The following is a 20,933-nucleotide window of genomic DNA, read 5'->3' on the forward strand; positions in this document are numbered from 1 at the left end:
CACATTTTCAAATATCACTTTTCAATATAGTACTTTTTTTTTTTTTTTGGTTTTTCTCCAGTACCAGGAACCGAACTCACGACCTTGCGCTTGCCAGGCAGGCGCTTTTGCCACTGAGCTAAATCCCCAGCCCTCAATATAGTACTTTTTATGTGGTACAGTTAAAACAACAATACACACGAGAGATGCTGAAACTTTTAATTCTGCCATTAGCATGTTGCAGAGAATGAAAAAAAAAAAATGGCCTCTCCCCAAAAAGAATGGAGTTGAATGAAACACAAATTATTGGACCTTGTCAATTCCGTGTTTGCTGATTGTCTTTAACACGAGCGAGGAGGGGAAAGAATCCTTCTCCTGTGAAATTATTATGTGCAAAAGCCAGGAAAGAACAAACTTGGTGCACGACAGCGCTGATCATTTGCAAAATCAGTATGACTTGAACACAGTCATTCAGAGGGAGTGGGGGCCAGACGCGGAGTGAAAAAGGGCTTTTCTTTCATTTTGAAGTTCAGCATCAAGAGGACACGAGGGCAGGAAGTTGGGTCTTTTTTCAATTCATTTTAAATGATATGGTGAAGACAGCCTGAAAGGACTTTTAATTATACAAAGAGAGGAAGGGAGGGAGAGAGGGAATGGCAGAGGGCGGGAGGAAAGAGAAAGACAGCGATCAGGAAAGAGCTATTTGCATGTGTTAAATGGTAAAAAAGAAAATGGAAAACTAAAGGAGGAAAAGCTTTCAAGCAGCTAGAAGGAAGTGTGAAGGCCGTCTACATTTTCTTAGAAAACTACAGGACGCTTGATGGGTCACAGCCCCTCCCCCCAGTGGCAGCGCCAGGCCTGTGATAAAGGAAGAGATAAGTCACCCTCCTGAGCATGCATACCATGGATGGCCTCAGGTCAGGCAGGAGGCAGCTGGGGCCCTGGGCGCACAGGGCGGGGCTGGCAGTGGGTGCTGAGCGTGGTCACAGCATGGCGTACGGCCTTCTCGTTATTCTTTTTAGACCCAGTTTGCAAGTTAGACTTGACCAGTTTGAAGAGAGCTCCAGCGAAGAGCATGGAAGAGCTTCGGTAGGAGAGCTCCTGGGCTCTGCCTCCACCCTTCACTGGCCGAAGCATCTGCACAGCTCCTGGATTTCAGTTTCCTCATCCCTGAAATAGGATTATTAATGCCTGGTTTGCAGGGTCGCTGTGATAATAGATTTAAAATCTCTAGCCCACTACCAGGTGTATCGTAAGAGTTCACGAACTGTAAGTACCTCCCGTGGAAAAAGGTGAGTAGTAAAACTACGATGAAAGGCACCAACACAATTCACATTATGCCTGCAGAGAAGCGTGGTTGAAGCAGGGTGACCCTAAGATGTCCCCAAATCTACACAGTGGGACGCCTCTGCCCCAAAACACGATGAGTCTCTGGTGGCCAACATCTTGGGAAATTTCCCCTACGTACATTTGCTGCTTTAGAGCTGGATCTGGATGTTTTTGGAGGTGGTAATGAACAGGTTAAAGTCTAGGGGATTTCAAACATGTCTAATCCAATAAGAGGCTTGGTAAAACATGCGTTATCACTTAAAGAATAAATGTTTAAAAATAGAGCACAGATGTGAAATTTGAATTTAAAAAAAGAGAGAGAGACCACGTGAGAGATCTTCTTGGCATCCACACACTATTCTGTTTTGGTCACCTTCAACTAAGCCTGTGATTCTGATATGCTCTGCCAACTGCTGGATGCTGTGGGGGTGCTTTAAATTATTGAATAAAGGCTGGCAAATTTCTCTTAAGCTTCGAAGGCGGACCCATTTCTCCTTCGTGCATTTCTAAAAGCAGGAGAACACAATGGTAAAGTTGGTCTTTTTAACTTTCTCTACTTGCACGTTATACTTAAAGAGCTACATTTTAAAAAGGAGAGTGAGGTTTTAGTTTGCTTTCTTTCCCTTTGGTTAAGAATACTCACTCTAAGAGCCCTAAAAAGGTGAGAGACAGCATGATGGTTGGACAGGCATTCGTCACAAAAAAATACACTATCGATTGCCAATCACATAATTTATAGGAATTTCAAGAATTACTTCCGCAAAGTAGTATTTTTGGACCTTTTAGGCAAGGAAGATTTTTGGAACTTTGGTAGTAATACTTCTGCATAAAACCAAAGAAAACAACACCACCCCCTCACAGCAATTTTTCCTCTTGTCTCTTTCATGAGCTAACACCTACCTTACTGGTGGTAGAGATGATAAAACCTCAAGTCTCATGGAAAACTCAACATCGCTTATAGCTAAAGAGGGCTCAACACACACTAGAGGTACTCCATGCACATTTAGGGAATACTGAAGTAGTCTATAAACAAGGCTTCCACCCAAGCAAGATGTTCAAATAACGAACTCAGAAGGAGGTCCATCAGCCTTACCTTGAGGCTCTGGGAAGATGTCCTTCTAAGAGGGATTTGAGAAACACATGGAATCACAGAGGAAATACTTTGCTTCCACAGTCTTTGAATAGATTCCTTAAATACTGGAGTTGAGACACCAGCTGCCCGGGGAAGAAATATTTCCAGGCTGAAAGCAGACAAGTGTCCTGCCCAGTTTTGGACACTATGAGGAAATGATTTTCAGTAACATGGAAGAGTTCAGGTTTGCCTCCATGCGAATCGTCTGACATCAGCCTATGGAGGAGGAGTCTCACTATTTCTTTTTAAAAAGAGGGTTCTCCAGAGTACAATGCAAAGACACTTCATACTGAAGTCAAAGGCAGATAGAGATGTGGCTAGATTTTACCAGAGAGACAAGAACAGCTTAACCCAAAGTGAGTCTCCCGTACAAACCAATGCATTTGCATTTCAGCAATTTGATCTGGAGCAAGTCTGTGGTGCATTACAATGCTGGGATCAAATCAAGCTTTTCTGGAGCTCATCCAAACACAACACCAGGCTATGGGAACCCCACTGCCTTGAGTTCCTCCACTGCTGTTTAATTGTGCTTACTTTCTGAACCCTACAGGGTAATTAAAAGTCATCTGCATACAATGCGAGGGCAGTGTAAGGGGGAAAGCCAAGCCTGATGGATTCCAGTAGAAGGGAAAGACCCACCAGTCTACTCATTCTACCTAGGTGCTTCTTGCTTTACCAATGACTGTCTACCTCTGATGACATTTAATTTGACTAGGATCCTATCTCTCCCAACCACCGTCCAGGACAGCCTCTGCCTTTTCCTATTCATGACCATATATGTTTGGCTAGTCCTTAAAGACAGCCTTAAAACTTTTGGACAATGCAGGACAGGGAGCCTCCACCCAGACCTGTGCTAACCTGGCATGGCTATCAGAACATTTACTGGGACATAAGACTTTAATCTTATGCAAACTTTGGGTTAAACAGAGAATGATGGAATTTATCTCCTGGTCTTCTCACCTTCCTGCTCCCAACTGACCTGCATGTTTCCTCGTGGCCAAAGCAATGCCCAAAATTTGTAGAAAAGTGAAAAGAAAACCAAGCACAATTTATCTCTGATCAATCTCAAAAGAATTCTAACTGGTTCTGAGAAATAAGCTGGTTCTAATTTTAACTAAACAATAGTGTCTGGACTTCATTTTAAAAAGGCATTTTCATCAAGGATGTGCGTATCACTACTTCAGCAACAGGAAAGCATTTGGGAATAAGGCTTATGGGGTAAGATTTAGTCTTAAGCTTTCTTCAAAAACCTTTTAGCGGCAGGCAAATCCAATGATTTCAGAATTAATTATTTTGATGTTAGTCCTTTCTTCGAGGGTGGAGGAAGAGAGTTGGGGGGGGTTGAGTCCAGACACTGAAGAAGGAAGATGGTAATTTTTAATAATAATTTCTGGAACCGGCCCCCCTAGAGAAAGAACAAAACTCAATCCCAGCTGAGATCTGCTCCTAAGACTGCACAAATCTTGAGGCCAGATACTTTTTTTCCCTTAGAAGTAGAGCAAAACATCAGAGGTGTGTGCTTATAAAAAAAACAGAAACCGGATGAATATGTTAGATTAACTTAGATGCTGACTCCACCAAACTATGTTTAATCCTTTCTTTTTTTAATGCCACAAGAAACATAAGGTTAATCTGTACTACTCTTTTACCTTCATACAGTGCTCAGCCCAGAAACCATCCAGATGTCAACACCTGAGGAGTGTCATAAAGATTCTTTCATTGTTAGGCATAGCTGGAATTTCTGGACTCATTTCCTATCACCTCTGGATTTCCTGACAGATGTTTAACAGAAGTTAAAGTATTTCTAGGCAAATTGATTTATGAGATATACAAAGGTTTTCGGGGATGGAATGGAGGGGCTCCCTTCATAATAAAAATCCCCTGCCACCTCTGCGAACTGAGCGACATTTTATTCAAGAAGAATCCATGAAATTGGAGGGAATTTGAAGTATAAAAAGGCCAAAAGCTTTGGAGAAAAGATTAGCCGCCATCCCATGGCTCAGGAACAAGGAAAGGCACTTCTTTAAAATGCCTTGAGACCTGGTAAGAAAGGGAGAGACATGATTTGGGGCCATCAACTGACAAATAGGCCTTACTCTTCTACCAAACCCTACAGACTGGTGGTGGGTACTCAGAATATTTGGGTGAAAACTACGAAGCTAAGTTAATCTAAAGGGAACAGGACTGTGATTGATCGCTGGTATTTTTCTCTTAAGAAGCTGCCCAAGTGGCTCCTTCATTCATTCATTCATTCATATGTTTAACAAATACTTGCTAATTGCTGACTACAGGTTGGCAATTGCCCTAGGTCTGCAGATGACTAGTGAGCAAAAATGTCATGAGGTCATGGTCCTCAAGGAACTCATAAACTAGCAGAGAAGATAATTATTAGTCTAATTACCACAAGAACAAATGCAAAATTTCATCTGTTACAAGTGCTGGAAGATAGAAATGTGTGTAGTATAAAGGGCCAAATTGGAAGATTTGATTCAGTACAGGAAAGTTCCAGAAGGCTTCTCTGTGGGAGTGCTGTCGGACGAGGGTTGGGCGTGTAGGCCTTAACTAAGTGAAGAAAAAACAGAAGAGCATTCAGGCAGAGGGAATGGGATGTGCAAGGAGAGTGCACTGGTCTGATCTGTCTGTGTCCTGACACTTAAGGGAACCAAAGGAAGGTTTTCAGCAGTGACAGCTGGAGGATGATGAGAACATGAGATCCGTCTTTGGACAAGATGATGCTTCTGCTCAGTGAAGTGAGGAATGGTTGGCCGAACATGAAGGGCAGTATGCCCATAGGCACAGGAAATACTGTGGACGGGACACGGTATAGGAGCGACCTTCATACAGGTAGGAAGATACAGCCTAAGCGCTCCCACGACATGTTGCTGAGGCTGTCAGAAACTCAGGGATAGCATTTTGCCCAAGGCCACTGCTCCTACCCTCCCTGAAAATCTCACATGACGAGCAGATTCTGGCATAAGTTCTTTGTGGCTCCAACGTATGTGGCAAATGCATCTTTTTTTTTTTGGTTTTTCTCCGGTACCGGGAACTGAACTCACGACCTTGTGCTTGCCAGGCAGGCGCTTTGCCGCTGAGCTAAATCCCCAGCCCCTATGCATCTTAAAAGTGTACAAGAAGCATCTGGAACTCCTAAATGTCCACATGGCTCACTCCTTCACCATCTTCAAGCCTCTACCCAAACATCCCTCCCTAGAGGTTCTTCCTATCAATTCCTTTTTGAGTCATTACTAGCCCCTCATTCCTACTTTGGCACTTCTATCCTCCCTTATCTATGTTTTTCTTTTCTCTAACTCATAATTTATCTATTTATTACATTCACTGTTTATTGCCTTTTCTCCTGCCATTAAAATTAAGCTCCACAAGGAAAGGGTACTTGTTTATTTTGATCACTGATGTATCCCCAAAATGCCTACTACTATAATACAAAGTAAAAACTCGATAAACACCTGCTGAGTTTAATCCCAATGCAGCATTTGGTCTTACCAAGCTCCTTGCCCCCAGAGCAGGCTGGGAGTCACAGGCCGAGGCATCGGAACTGGGTTTCCCTGAAGATACCTGTGAGACATGGGAACTAACCCAGGGCTCACAGTGCTGATTCAGGAAGGCAGTGTTCAGTCCAGCCAAGAGCAGAATCTCAGCACTCTCCACCCTGAACCCAACTCTGTACGGCATGAATAAGTGGTATAATAGTGTTTAAGTCACATGGTCTCTCAGAGCCTTGGTTTGATAAGTTAAACTATGAGGGTGATACTTTTCTCACCTCAGCAGAAAAAACACCTGTCATGGGTGAATCCTCAGCACCCGGCAGAAAACCTAGCTCATAGAAAGTACACAATTTATTGGTTGGTTGATTAAGAGGAGAATATGAGATGTCTGTAAGCTTTTTGTTCTGTTTTTTCTCCCAGTTCTGGGGATCAAACCCAAGGCCGGGGGCATTGCTAAACAAGCTCCCTACCACTGCGTTATACTGCCAGCCCTGTTTGGAAACTTATATCACATAAAGCACTTGACATAGTACCGGTTGTGTGGTGATCATGCATTCACACAAGTGCCTTTTGAGTGTCTATTATGCATTATGTCTACTATGGCAAAGTATAATACATGTGGTGGTTGTTGAATTACTCATATTTGGTCACTGGGAATGGTGTTGGTCAATGGAGAGGTTTTCTGCATAAGATATTTTACACTCCAACAGGAAGCCTGAAAAACTGTGGCATCTTTCATGAGGCATCTGGTCTCACTATCTGTGTTGAAACTGAGTAAGTCAGACCCATGCTCATGTCTTCAAAAGGCTGGGCCCCAAAAGAGCTCTGCTCTTCCAAGTCAGCCATGCAGGTGAAGACTTGTCCTTTCTGACTCATGTCTCCATGGGCTGTATACCCAGACCAGGCAAATTGAACAAGTACTACGGGCCTCTTCAGTAGAAGTTAGGAGCTGGGGCTAAAGTTCCTGACATGTCTGCTACTGTTCCATAAATGCTTGATCTTTAGGGAAGAGGACTAGGAAGGCTTAGGTGCCAACATCTGCCTGCTCTTTCTGCCATAATGCAATAGTATTGCATTATGTGAGTTGCAACTTCCAGCTATGTGCTAAACAGCAAGTATGAAATAACAATGAGACTACCTTTAAAGATTGGTGGTGACATTAATTAGCAATAGTTATATAAATAACAGCTCATTCACACCAGGCATGTGCAAAACACTTTTTATATACTACACATAAAAGTAACTCTTTGAATCACATTATTATCCTGATACACTGAACAAACTGAGGTCCGGGGAAGTGTCCATAAATATCCAGATGATAAGACCTAGAAACAGAAGTCAGCGTAAGCAGTTCAACTATGGACATCATCTGTAAAATCCACTTGAGATTGGCGAAGGATCTCTAACAAACATCATGGTATGTCCAACTGTGAGAATTAAGCAAGTTTCTCTCCTTGGATGACTGCTTTTTCTCTATAAGAGCATCAGCCCTTTAGTTTTGTTAGGAGTTGATCAATTAATGTACATAAAACCTTTAGAACCAGGCCTCATATATGGTAAGCTCGTACATATTAATAATTACTCTCCATGTGGTCAAATAGTAGTTTAAGCCTAAGAACTCCAGGCAGTACTCTGTCAGTGGTTACAGTTCCTGGCTTCTTAACTGGGTTTGGGGTATCTGAATCAGGCTTATGAAGATAAAGGAACCTCACAATTTCTGCTGTTGCTTATCACTGTGATTTTGGTCCTAAACCTTGTGTGTACTGAGGAGTCAAGGAGACTATCTAAAGCCTGAGGCCCATCCCTTACAAGCTGTGTGTCTTCGGGCTAGTTAATTCCATACGGTATGTCTCAGTTATGGCCCCGCTTGCTGGGTGGCTGTGATGACTGGGGGACAAAACCCTCGGAGAACCCTGAATACACAGCCTTGCCCATGGTAAACATTCAAAAGAAGGGACTGCTTTTATAAGCAAAAGAGTCACCACTGTTAGATTCATTACCATCTGCATCAAAGGTAGTTAAATTAGTGGGGTTTCTCTTACTGTTTTGGTGGATAGGACGTAAGAAGGGAGTTCAGACCTAGGCTACATCACCAAGGAGCCCAGCCTCTTACTTTACTGCCTCTTTCTCTACAGCAAGCCTTCAGATCCTGCCTCAGCCCAGGCAGGGGCCTAACTCTACACAGCTGGGATTTCCCAAATGCGCCCCATGATACCCAAAACCAAGCCTGTGGCAAAGAATGAAGGCTTTGTGCAGTTTCCCAGGAGCACACGGAAGGGCTACACTTGATCCTCACTAGAATCGAGGAGTGCATTTTCAAGATGCTTAGAGAAAAAGAAAGCAGCTTCAAAAAACTCCTTATTGGGAAACATCGAGGTAGATACGTGTATCTAAGAGAAAGGAAAAAGCCCACTCTGAGTAATCCATCTGACTGACAGCAATGCCTCTGGCTCCTTGGTTTTGCAGCCTCGCAAGGCCGTTTTGGAGGAGCTGATCCTGTAGGGTGGCCATCAAGTCTGCAACTATTGCAACCACAGAACAAATGAAATTACACTGCGAATCATTATATGATGCTATCACCTATGGTCTCCAACTTTATGGCTACTGAGTACTAAAAATTATCAGAAGAAGTAAAGGTCAGAATAGGATATAGCTCTTCTACATCCCCAGGTCCCAGGTTGGGGGTGAGCGTCTCCTTAGCAGCTGACTGACCTGAGACCTTTGGATCATGTATACATCGTAGCTGGACCCGTGGTACTTGGCCGTAATATCTGGGCTGTAGCCAGCATCACAAGTGCATGGTATATTCGAGTTCAGGGGCTGTTTCTTAGGTCTATAAACCTGTGGGAGAAAGCTACAAAGATTAGGTGCAGGAGGGGAGTTTGCAGGGAGTACAAGGAAAGAATTGGGGGGAAAGACAGAAGGAAGCTCATCTTGACTTTCTGTGGCCAAGTGGGTGGAAAACCCAGTGTAGAAGATGCGCAGCCCCAAACAAAGAGGTCAGATGTAAGCAGTCCCCGGTCCCTGGGGCCAGCAGTAGCGAAGCATGCCGCTCTGTGGAATGACCCCAATGTTTGGCAGCAACTGAGATTCTCCCTCTGCGAGGAGAGAGCCCAGGCATGGCGGCAGTCTCTGTCTTTCAGCAAGGCAGCCCCGTGAAAAATGAACTGCTTTAGGGCTAACACATCCCTTTTCCTTCCCAAGGAGGGAAAGCTTAGCTCAATTGTAAATTAAGGGGTTTTATTCCTTCACGTTTCTCTTCTACCCATCCTATATACTGTGCTTAGTAAAGCTCACCCAAGCAGGCAGAGAGCCATTCCCAGGGATGGAAAGCAGTGTGGATCCTCTACAGAGTAAACAGGTGCCGTTTACAGAGCTTTGGAGCTACATGTTACCCTAGCTAGAAAGAGCAGCCAACTTATGAGGCCACAGACCTCTGCGCTGAGCAGCCTTCATAATGAAGTTAGAAGCTGAGTGAAATGTCACTGCTTTATGAAGTTCTCCAAATTATATATGGAGGAGAAATAACACCTGTAGACTTCCGGGGACACTTATGTCCATTTTAAGCCACTTCCAGAAACTCCTCCAAAGGGCAAAGAACTTAAGGCACAAGTTGGCCTATGCCTTTCCTCTCATTTCCACGAAAACAAATACAATGGCCCAGAGAACAGGAAGCACATGATCATGGCACAAAAAGTGACTTAAAAATTAGACTGAATAATGGCCATGAGGTTCTGCTTTTCTAGTCTGCAGTACTAGGGGCGAGGGGCTGTTCCTGCACTGAAAGGTCCTGGAGAAAATAGTTGAAGAACCAAAGTTGGAAGTATAGAGAGAAAGAAACTTAAAGAACTGGATGAGGGGAGTTATTTACATGGGCTAGAAAGTGGACAAGACAGAAATAGAAGGGCATAGGTCCCACAGAAAAGAAGGTACCCAGAATTTAATTGGGAGCCACTAGGATTGACTTAAAAGTCAAAGTCCACTGGAAGGAAGAGAGCTGAGAGTTATTTCTGGGGAGATGAGGCTAATATAAAAGAAACACAGCGCTGATTGCAAACCACATAAGCCCAGCCACATGCACCATCAGAAAAGCAGTCAAATTGTGTTCGAGCACCAGTTTGGCCCATTTTGTTCCTACCTGGTTTTAGCTGCTTGAGCCCACAGGATGGACATGGGAAAATGAACAGTGGCTGACTCCAGAGAAAGCACCCAAGGCCCCAAGCCCAGCAACACACACCTTTCATGCAGGAGGCCCCACCTGCTGCTTTAACTGATGCACTAGTCGGTCCTTCTCCCGCTTGAGGGCCATAACTTCTTCCTGCGTCTTTTTCTTTTTGGAGGCAGACAATTCCAGCAAGGCAATATTTGCATCTTTTTCACTGATTGCCGCAAGAAGTGCTTCCTGTCTGGTGAAAATAAAGATTATTGTGATCATTTTAATAAAGTGAAAAAAAAAACTCAAACAACTGGCATTTAGAGAGGAAATGAGCCACAGGCTATGATCTCTGAGAAAGAAATACAAATATGGTTAAGACAAACTCCCTTCTTGACTCCTAGAATGGACAAAGTAGTTTAGGTTAGAATCCCCGAGCCTGGCACATGGTGTCTTCTGAGAGAGGCATCTTGTAATGGTTTCACAGGTACAGCTACACATTAGAAGTGGAAGAGAATCAATCAATTCATTTCTTAAACACCTTCACACATCTATCCATCCATCCCTCCATCCACTCCTCAATGAAGGTTCTAGGTCTCCAAGGCAATCCAACAAAACTAGGTAACAGTTTCAACATCAAGCATTACTTTTTCATGAAATATTTTCTTTTGAAGACAGGCAGAGATCTTGACTAGGGTTCCCTTTCCATTCTCCATTTGTTTAGTGAAGGTTAGCCCTGGTCTCATTCCATAGGCTTTGCCTTTGCCACAGAGCTCCTCAGCCTCCAGGTTTCGGCTAAATGCATTCTCTGCAGAGTCCTCCTCTGGTTGTTCCCTCAAATAGCGCTTCCCCGCCTTCTACCTTCAGTCCCATCAGGGTTCTGTTATGCTACACTGTTTACTATTTTCTGCAGCACTCTTCTTCACTTAACAAGGTCTTCAATATTTATTATTCCTTTGCTTTTTAGACTAGATGCTCTGTGAAACTGGGACTTCATCTGTCTTGTGTACCACCAGTTTTCCAGCTTCTAGAAGAGCCCAGAGCATAATGGGTAATCAAGAATATTGATTCAAGGGCTTGGGGATTTAGCTCAGCGGCACAGCTCCTCCCTGGCAGGTGCAAGGTCATGAGTTCGATTCCCCGTACTGGAAAAAAAAAATATTGATTCAAAGAATAGAGAAATTTACGGACTACTTTTTATAAAATTTTGCAGCTATCACTGGTCTTGCTTTCACGTTTAAAAAATCGGAATACTTTGGAAAAGATGGTCATTATTTGGATCTCACATTTTTTTCCATTTTGCTGCAGGGATTCATATGGACTTTCTTGGGCCTCGTGAATGCCAGGCAGTATGAGCTTCGGTCTGAGGATTAGGCAGTTGTATGAGTAGCAGAACATGTTAGGAAATATCTCCACTTTCCAGAAGGGAAACAGTGCAGCATGGACTCCCAGCAGCAGCATTGATATTTGGGTTTACAGAGCCTGTCCTCTGGATAACATCTTGAGACAACAGACACGCTCACCACTCACAGCCAGTACTATTTATACAGAAGGCCAAACGGAAGAGGCGGAGCCAGCTTCCAGCCAAGGAGAGCCCATTTGCTATCCGCTCCACATTTCGCTACGACACACACAAGACAGCTGTACTGTTCTACATCCTTTGTCCCAAACTGAAATGTCTAAGTAAAGCCTTTCCCGTAGAAACGAAATATTAGGAAAATTGGGAATCGATGGTAAATCATGCTGCCACTCTATGACGGATTCTTTATATTTATATGCAGCCATTTTAAATGCTGATAGCAATCGTACTGAAGTGAGGTTCTATTCACCATGAGGCTTTCATGTTTCTGTACATGTTACAAGCAAAGGTATTAGTGACTTCTTTTCTAAAATCTTTCAAGGATAGTTGTGCTCTACAGTGACGAGTCTTGTGAAATAGCGGTAATATCTCCCTTTGGGAGACATGCTTACTGCCCTGTATAATACTGTCTCCTTCCAGAGTAAGGGCGGGCATGTTATTGCCCATTATAAAATATTCAAGTTCCCTTCGTGTTGTTCTCCTGTAATGCAATCAAGTGCACGTTCATCGGTCTCCCCTACCCCCGACCTCCATGGACCACGAGCAAGGGCAATCGATATGAATACACAAACGCTGCTGTCTGCACTATAAGCAATAAAATCCTGTCCGGCCCAAAATTTCCTCGTCATTTACACGCATTATACTGAGGTAGCTAACCTGATAGCATACCAGTAGGAAAAATCTCAGACCCTTCTCAGATATACATGTATATCCGGTAAGATCCCTAAACTCACAGGAGGAAAATTAGAAGGAAATACATCAAAATTATAGTAGTCATCATTCCACTACGGTAGAATGGAGTGACTTATCTTTTACTTTTTTTCTGCTTTCTGCTTATACCTCCCACAGAGGATCATGAGAGCAAGCATTTAAAAATTATAAGCAATTCTCTTCAGTCACCAAGTAAATGGCCACTGCATGCTTCACAAGCTTCACAAGGCAACATTTTCTCATTTTCTCACCCAGGCTTTTTATGTTTTGCCCATCTTATTTATTATGCTCAGATAGGTGTGCACACGCATACTGTCACATGCACACAACCGCTGGTACAGCCAACATCAACTCCCATTTAAAAAGCTGCAGTAGTCTCCTAACCAAACTCCCTGTGTCTACTTTTTGGCCTCTTTAACTCTTTAACCTCTTCAGTCAAAATCTGGCACTAAACAGCTTTAATAACATTAAATCTAAACAACTTTAACAAATGTCATCACCAACCCAAAGAATGGTTGTTCCAAATTTCCTTTTCCTTATAATTTTATGATTTAGGCTTTTAAACATTTAATACTTATTTCTCCTCCCAAGGTGCCATCAACCATCCCAGCAAATTAATTTTAATTCTTATTTTACTGTTAGAAATGAATAAATTTCCAATTCTTCATAGACATTATCACCAAATATAGCTTCAAATCAAATTACTCCTAATTGTTAAACCTCAAAACACATTTAAAATCATTTTATAAAAGTACATTTAGCATCACTCATGAATATTCATATGCAAACAAAATAATCCATTTTGTTCTTCACAACCTTTTCTACTTTTGTTTTTGTCACTTTTTTGCTTTTGGATCATAAATCTGTTTTATAAATACTTTCATTATACAAATATAGATCTCTAAATAAAATTGGTGTAACAAAAACCATATATATTTTGAAATCTCCATTTAAATACGGGTCCAAAACTAATGATTTCCCCTAAAGTTACTTTGAGATGTACACTCAATAATTCTAGTCTGCTTAAATCAAAGAGTAATTAGCAGAAGATCACAATTTGAAAAGTGGGAACATTTCATAATTTTGGATATTTGGAAAGATGTCTGAGTATGTAAAGACATGCCTGGTTGTCATCTGTTTGTAAAAGGATCCAGGCTAAGCCAACCCTGAGTTGTGTGTTGACAGAAAGCCATTACCTTTGTTTATATGCAACAAGTTTTATAAAATGAGGAAAAGGACTCTCTACTATGGTGGTACACGTCAGCTAATAATTTAAATCTCTGGGAGCTAATTCTGCAACGTTATATACAGGTCTTCATTAATCCTACTCTAAAGGTCAGGTGTTTTCCAGAGTCGGGGATAACAGACCTAATTTCATATAAAGACTAACGTCATTTTGTCAACCCTTCATCAGATTCTTCACTTTTACAATTCACATGAGCTAAGTTGCCAATACACTGACACAAAGTGCCTAGTGACAAATACCTCACAAAAACCATGTCAAGCTCCGTTTTGAGAAACTGGCCAATGTTGGAATAAATTAAAAGGCTTAAATTAAATACTCAATAACCACCATGGGCAATTTTGCTCCAGCCATTCATAAACTAGGAAGAATGGCATATTGGCAGTTTTATTTATTTTTTTAAAGTGAAAAAACAACAAAAACAATGATACAAAATTTCAAAACAAGATAGTAGGAGAATAACAATAGTTAGCACATTGCTTATCGTTATCTTTAAAGTAGTTGCTCAGATTATAACATATAGGCATGAAAAACTGATCAGATGATATAAGCACAACCCTTTCTTTTCAATGAACTCATAGAAATTAGTAGCATAGCTCTCTTAATTCATATATATATATATACATATATATGTATACATACATATATACACATACATATATATATGCACTTTTCCTTTTCCATTCCTTCTTTTCTCCTTTCCCCCATCCCAGTTTCTCTTTCCTTTATTTGCAGTTTTAATCCACTATTAAAAAGTAAAAGGTTTGAGTGTAAAGAGAATACTAGTGACAAGACATCTGGATATAAGTTGGAACTTAAAGAAAAATTATTATTTTTCCCAATAAATTTAGAAATTGTTACTGCCTGGTCAACCTGAAAAGAATTCCCGTAAGTTTGACATCATTTCAGCACTTAATCTATTCTTTTTTCTTTTCCGTAGATAACATGGGAATTGCACATAAACACATCTTCAGACAGTGAGTGAGGCTAGCTATACACTGAAAAGTCCTTGCTTCACAGTACATATACTAAATAAAGCATATAGTGAAGGTTTGCAAAATTATCTCTAGGACACTGCCATACTCTAGTATACAGTTACTAAGGTGATCTGTCTATGCCCCAAAATATAGTTTAAAATATGAAAAGGAAGCCCAAATATGCTAGGAAGGAAGATAAGATAATGCAAAGAGAAATAAATCTATAGGAGTCTGCTGAACGCCAAGTTAAGAAAGTGGATCATAGACAGCATTTTATCAAAGTGCAGCCTAAACAAATGTCAAGGGGAATAATTTCTTTAACAAATATGGGCAACAATGGAGGAAAAAGGGGGAATTTTATGCCCCCCCCCCGCATTTAGTCAGGGTTAACAATGGATAAAAGTATGGGCAAGAACACATTTAATAACCCTAAGTTGTCATTCAGTTTGTAGGAGGTAGTCAAGACACAGCTAATAAGACACCAAAAAAAATGGTTTGCGCCACCCTGAAAAAAAAACTTCCCTGGACTGAAACAAAAGAGAACTGAAGGGCATCTACTGCCAAGATAAATGCCTTCTCTTGCATATTGCCTGTGGCGGACCCGCATAGAGCTCTCCAAGATCCACTGGCGGTAATACGCGGCCAAGACACTTATCACCATCAGTTTAAAGGGGAGCTTTGTAAACATTTCTGTTTCACTCCCTGTTGTTGTCATTCTATTAATGATGATTTGAGCTCCGAGAGGGGATCTAAAATTAATTTTAGGAGCTGCAAACAAAGCAAGCCAATTAGGGACTGTTATAAATTGGCTTGGGGCAGAAGCATGGACACATTTTTCCTAGCGGGCTCTTGTTTTACTTAGCTGACCCATCTTTAAGGACACATTCAACCCCAAAAGCAGATGCTTGAAAAAAATGCATTCCATTAAGCAGTGTTTGGATAATGACATAGGAGGGCGAACCTACATTTTGTAAGGTGCTCAGCCCCAGGCACTCAGGTTCCAATCGGACTGTGGGAAAAGAAATACTTCTGCTCAATCAACTTTTCCCGGTTAATTACTGCTTTCTTTCCCTCATGACCTGAATCTTCAACTATAAGTTTGGTAGGAGGTGACTTCAGACAGAGAGTGAGGAAAGATCTCAAGATCTCATTCAAAACAGCTTCTGTCTCACCCCGAGGTAGAGGGTTGGGTAGAGGTTTGCTGGGATCAGCCCCTGAAATAGAAGTTCATCTGCTGCAGTTTTAAAGGTGTATTTTCAAATAGAATCTTGAGAAAGGAGTTTCTTGATATCAGTGAGTAGCCTACCTACCAGCACAGTGATGCATGATGTAAGTAGAAGAACCCACGCAAAAAGCCAAGCAGCTTGCAGGCGGTGCGGCCCACAGCGTGAGATGTATTTGAACAAGCACCGGTCTCAGCAAGAACGGAGAACACATCGGATTCATACAGGCTGGCCTTTGGCAGCCCAGATTCCTCAGTGTGGTTTGCTCTCTGTCACCCACCTAAAACTGACCTCAAAAAATAGTTTACCCCAATTACAGAGAATTCTGTCTTTGAAACCTAACAGCACACAACTGGAATTTCCTCACACAGGGAACACACACTCTTGTGGAAGTTCTTTGCTCTTTACACCAACTTTTATCCAAACCCTAGCTTAGTGTAAGATCCAGAGAGGCAGCTGGCCCCCTGGGTAGGTTCCTCCAGGTGCGACTGGCTAGCAAGCCGGCTCACAAATGCCCACACTGCTTCAGGACGCTAAGAGACGGCAATGCCAGCACCACTAAGCATTCTGCTGCGAGCGTGCATTTACAAATGTGAAGCCTAGCCTTCATAGCAGGATATACGCCAGGAAGAGCTACTGGTCTCATTCTAAAGGACTCTGCCAATTCCCAGCCCTCTTGAGAATTGGCAGAAAGGCAGCGAGAGATGGAAGGAACCACTGTCTGAGTCTGAGCACTGGTGATGTGTGAGGTACGACTGAAAGCTGTGCTCGATCTGAAAGGAAGAGAAAGAAAAAAAAAAGAGAACAAGGGAGAAAGGAATGAGGGGGGATTTCTTTTGAGCACCTTAGCTTATTAGAATCGTTTTTAACTTAGCCACACAAGTAGAATATCGCTCAAGTCTTTCAGAGACGGTATCAGTTTTCAGTGTCTGAGCTTTTCAATCATATTAAATATATCTGGGAAATTCAGCAATATGTTTTGTTTCTGTGACCCTGGGCAAGTTACCTGTTATCTTTGAAACTTATATTAAATTTAAATAAACTACAAAGAATAATAGTAACTCTCTCTTTCAGACATTTCAAGCATTAAATGTGATAACGCTTATAAAGATTTTGTCTGGTGCCTGACATAACCGCACAATATATATTGGCCACTACTCTCTGACGTAATACGGACAGCACCACATTTATTTATTTATTTATTTTTGGATTTTCTCCGGTACTGGGAACGGAACTCATGACCTTGTGCTTGCCAGGCAGGCGCTTTGCCGCTGAGCTAAATCCCCAGCCCCACCACCACATTTAAAGATTTGAAAGTTTTGCGTTATTTTAAACTGGGCTCCTCTCTGTATGAAATGTATCTAAACATGTTAATGAGTCTCTTAAAGACAACTTTCAAAGAAACCTCTAAAATTGGTTTCTATTAAGCTGCGCATTTGACTTTCATGAGCTGACATCTGTTTTGCAAACAAACTTAAAGGAGAAAACAGATTCTGAGCGTGGAAAAAGATTTGCTGACCATAGCAGAGTGGCATCCCAGACACCTAGGCCTGACTTGGTCAATAAGTGCTCATCATCACTGCAGCCAAAAGGCCTCGCAGAGGTAGGCAGGATGTGATTTCACACAGTATGAGAAATGAAAACACGTCCTGAAAGGCAGCCCTTTAAAAGTCAAGGTCAAGTGCACAATCTAACCAATGTCAAACAACTTCAAAAATTTCTACCATTAAACAGAATCTCTTAAAAATTGGTAAGTTTTGAAGGCGGAGAGGATGAATGAAATGGACTTCCAGTACCCGTTACAAGACTGTGTCAGTGTGGACTGTTAGGTGATGACCCTTGCTCGTGCTTGTTATTCTCAATCATTGACAAGAAGGCTTCTCTCTTGACTGTTCAACTCTGCCAAGGTGCTTTCTATGTGAAACGCACTCAGTCAGAGGCGCTGGGAAGCTACTGGTTATGGGTAATGGGAAAACCAAACACATCTGGACCTCACTGTGGGGCGTGGCTTTGCCCAACGTTCACCTGAACTAAACCTACTGTTCAAGGGTGATCAGCTACCGTCAAGAGACTTAGTCCCCTGCGTTAACTTTCTGGTTATAAATAAGCAGTTGCTAGACAATTGCCAGCATTGCCAATGTTTAGCCCCCAGGGCATCTAGTCATTCTTTTTCTTCTTGGTAAGTGAAATGTATATGCGTGTGAGGCTGGGGATATAGCTCATTGGCATAAACGCCTGCCTGGCAAGTGCAAGGTCCTGAGTTCGATCCCCAGTACCACCACCAAAATGTATACGCATGTGTGCATGTGCATATGTAAACTTCCCTAACACAATATGCTTTAATTTTCCTTCAACTGTACATTTAAAACTACTAAGATTTATTAGTCAGTTTCTGCACAGAGAAGCAAATTGCTCTCCTATACTGTGAACTAGATGTTTCCCTTCTTAATTTGAGTATTTAATGTTACATCAAATCTTCCTTTGTTTATGTTTACATGGAATAGACTATACCCACCAGCTAAACTGTGATGAGAAACAAAATAGATCAGCATGTTATTGCTGTGAGGAGGATATACGCAAAAGGGGACACATTTTAGAATTTTGTTCACACACACTTTAAAATGAGGTTTAAGCGTTAACTTGTACCACTGCATCAAATTAAGGTTCTATGGAACAAATTTTTGTAGAGAGAAACACACCAGATTGAACTTGGGGGAGGCAGCTGCTTGAGAGTTTCTGTGAGGGGGAATAAGGCGCGGACCTTCTGCACAGGGGGAGGAAACTGAGCAGCTTCCTGTGTGTGCTGCGGGTGAGAGCGGTGGCCAAGCAAAGAGCAGGTTTCTGGGAGGCGACACTCGCACCAGGGAGGAGGATTAAACAGACATCCACCAACTCAAAGCTGTTATTTTTTGTTTTGCCCGCCAAAAAACTAGATAATAATTTATGGCCTAGAAAAGTTTTCTTTTGGGAAGCTGCAGGCTTTTAAAGCATCCTCAAAGATGTAATTCCTCATGTGTGTGTCTCAGCTACTTTGAGAAGTTTGGATTTTAGGTCTGCCATCTTGTGGCCATTGCAATAAATACTGCCATTTTCCTTTTTTTCTGAAGTAATTCCATTTCTGTTATTCTGTGTTTTTAAAAAGCACCAAACATAGGCTTATAAAAATAGAAGAGCATGAGCTATAAGGGAGACCCATGACGCAGAGGCAGATATACCATTTCACATTCTAATTCCCCCTCTGCTAACATTGCTTGTTCTTTGATAAAACGATCATTTATCAAAGCATCAGCTTCTCATTAATATAAGATTGGGCTACCTGAGGATCCAGTGAGGAGGTGATAAGCATGCTTTAGCTGTCTGGTTTTTGCGTGCTTTTCTGTTGTTTTTTAAAGAAGGCCACTCAGTAGATACAGATTTGCTTCCAAACGAATCAAATTCTCAGCACTTCTGTACTTGGCTGGCTTCGGTATGAGAATACCCAGAATAAACTAGATTGCAATTTCTAAGCAGGCTTTATACCTGGTAACTTGGGGGCAACACATCTCAGGAAGTAGTCTGAAAGCCAGATTAGAAATACACACTTCAACATTGTGAGGGACAGAAGTGAGACCAACTTTATCACAGCTGTAACAGAACTGAAGATGTTATCATGCTACCATGAAAACACAATGAGCCTGTCTAAAGTATACTTACTTGCCATATGTGTCAACAGTACAAAAAGTAAATGCACCTGGTCATTTTTCTGGTGAAGTTTCACCAATGTATCATATGCATAAACTTAAAGATGGTGCAAGAGCATATTCAATGGCCATAAATTAATTTTAAATCCCAAAGGACAAGAGTATAAAATTGCACACCTACACACATGTATCTTAAGTATTGCATTACTAAGCAATTGGCTCATGTGATATCCATAGCAAACATCTAGAAGATTCAGAAATAATGAGAAGTTTTATCCGTGAGTTACTCGAAATTTCTGGACTCATGAATACAATATGTGAGACACTACCAGAGTGCTCCTTCTCAGAGGGTGAGGGAATGCAAAACCAGACAGTGGATGCCGAATGAGAGTCTGGTAAACTACCTGAAAGCGCTCCACATCTGGAAAGAATTGTGAGGGAACCAGCCCAAGACACAATGGTATAGAAAGCAGCCTCAGATTTACAGTATGGGTGGCCTGTGGCTCATGGAAATAAAATTTCCACCCCAGAAGCAGTGATCACTGGAAGTAGGAACAGTTTTATCTGAAATTTTGAAGTCCAACCTGAAGCAGTGGAACTGAACAAGCTCCTCGGAGTGGATGTTTAATTGGCCACAAAAGCAAGACCAAACAAAGCCAAGGATCAGAATCCTGTCCTTCAATTCCTTTAACTCGTTTAGTACGTATGTACCAAGTACCCACTGTGGACCAGGTACCAGGAATGAATGTACCAAGGAGACAGACATCATCCCCGCTTCCATGGAACTTGTAACACTGAAGACTCCAAAACCCTCCACACGGTCAGAGGACAGGCCAATCTTGTGGTGATGCCACAAAACAAACCTCCTTCTATTACTGTCAGGAGCAAATGCCCCACTGTACAGAAAATCATGCAAAGAAGATGCCCAAAGAAGATATACTGATCCAAAGGCTAGGCATAAGAATCCACATGGCATCCCACCTCCATGTACCAAATGTTGGGATAATTGATTGAAAAGCTTCCTTAATTTGATCATCACCACCCTTCCTTCACCATCATCTTCAATTTGACCTGAATATTCAGTACAAACCAGGCACTCAGAAACAAGCCAAAAGAAAAATCATACTTCTTGTTCCTAGCTGGTAGGCTGAATGATACGACACTTTTCTGTGGATCAGGACTAGTTGAATAGTGCCAATTTTACATGCTTCAATCTAATAGTTTTCTTCCGAAATAAAAGCAGCTTTATGATTTCTTTGTTGATTTACTTGTTTATAACACATGTCCACAGAAAATTTTAGTGCTTTATCATCACTTCATACACTCAACAATTTAAAATGCTGAGACAGTTAGCTCTCCACGATATCCAGCTATTATTCCATACGCATCCAACACTGGACACTGGAGGTAATTAAGCCGGTGTG

The 20,933-nt window shown here is 41.8% G+C and overlaps 1 protein-coding gene across 10 annotated transcripts in view; it reads right to left on the bottom strand.

Moving 5' to 3' along the window:
- Positions 1-20,933, bottom strand: part of Erc2 (ELKS/RAB6-interacting/CAST family member 2) — a 963,719-nt gene that overhangs the window by 216,025 nt on the left and 726,761 nt on the right. For 7 of the 10 annotated variants that reach the window (XR_001234567.1, XM_013515688.1, XM_013515687.1 and 4 more), the window contains 2 exons: positions 10,202-10,349; positions 8,656-8,784 (listed from right to left, as the gene is read on the bottom strand). Coding sequence is in view for 9 of the 10 variants with exons in the window: in XM_013515688.1 (XP_013371142.1) it covers positions 8,656-8,784; positions 10,202-10,349 (277 nt within the window). In the remaining variant the exon portion in view is untranslated. The remainder of the gene's footprint in view (positions 1-8,655; positions 8,785-10,201; positions 10,350-20,933) is intronic. The other 3 variants (XM_005387388.2, XM_013515689.1, XM_005387385.2) reach the window with 1 other exon arrangement.

The sequence above is a fragment of the Chinchilla lanigera genome, unplaced genomic scaffold (assembly GCF_000276665.1).
Source record: "Chinchilla lanigera isolate Chin_1 unplaced genomic scaffold, ChiLan1.0 scaffold00029, whole genome shotgun sequence".
Taxonomy (NCBI): domain Eukaryota; kingdom Metazoa; phylum Chordata; class Mammalia; order Rodentia; family Chinchillidae; genus Chinchilla; species Chinchilla lanigera.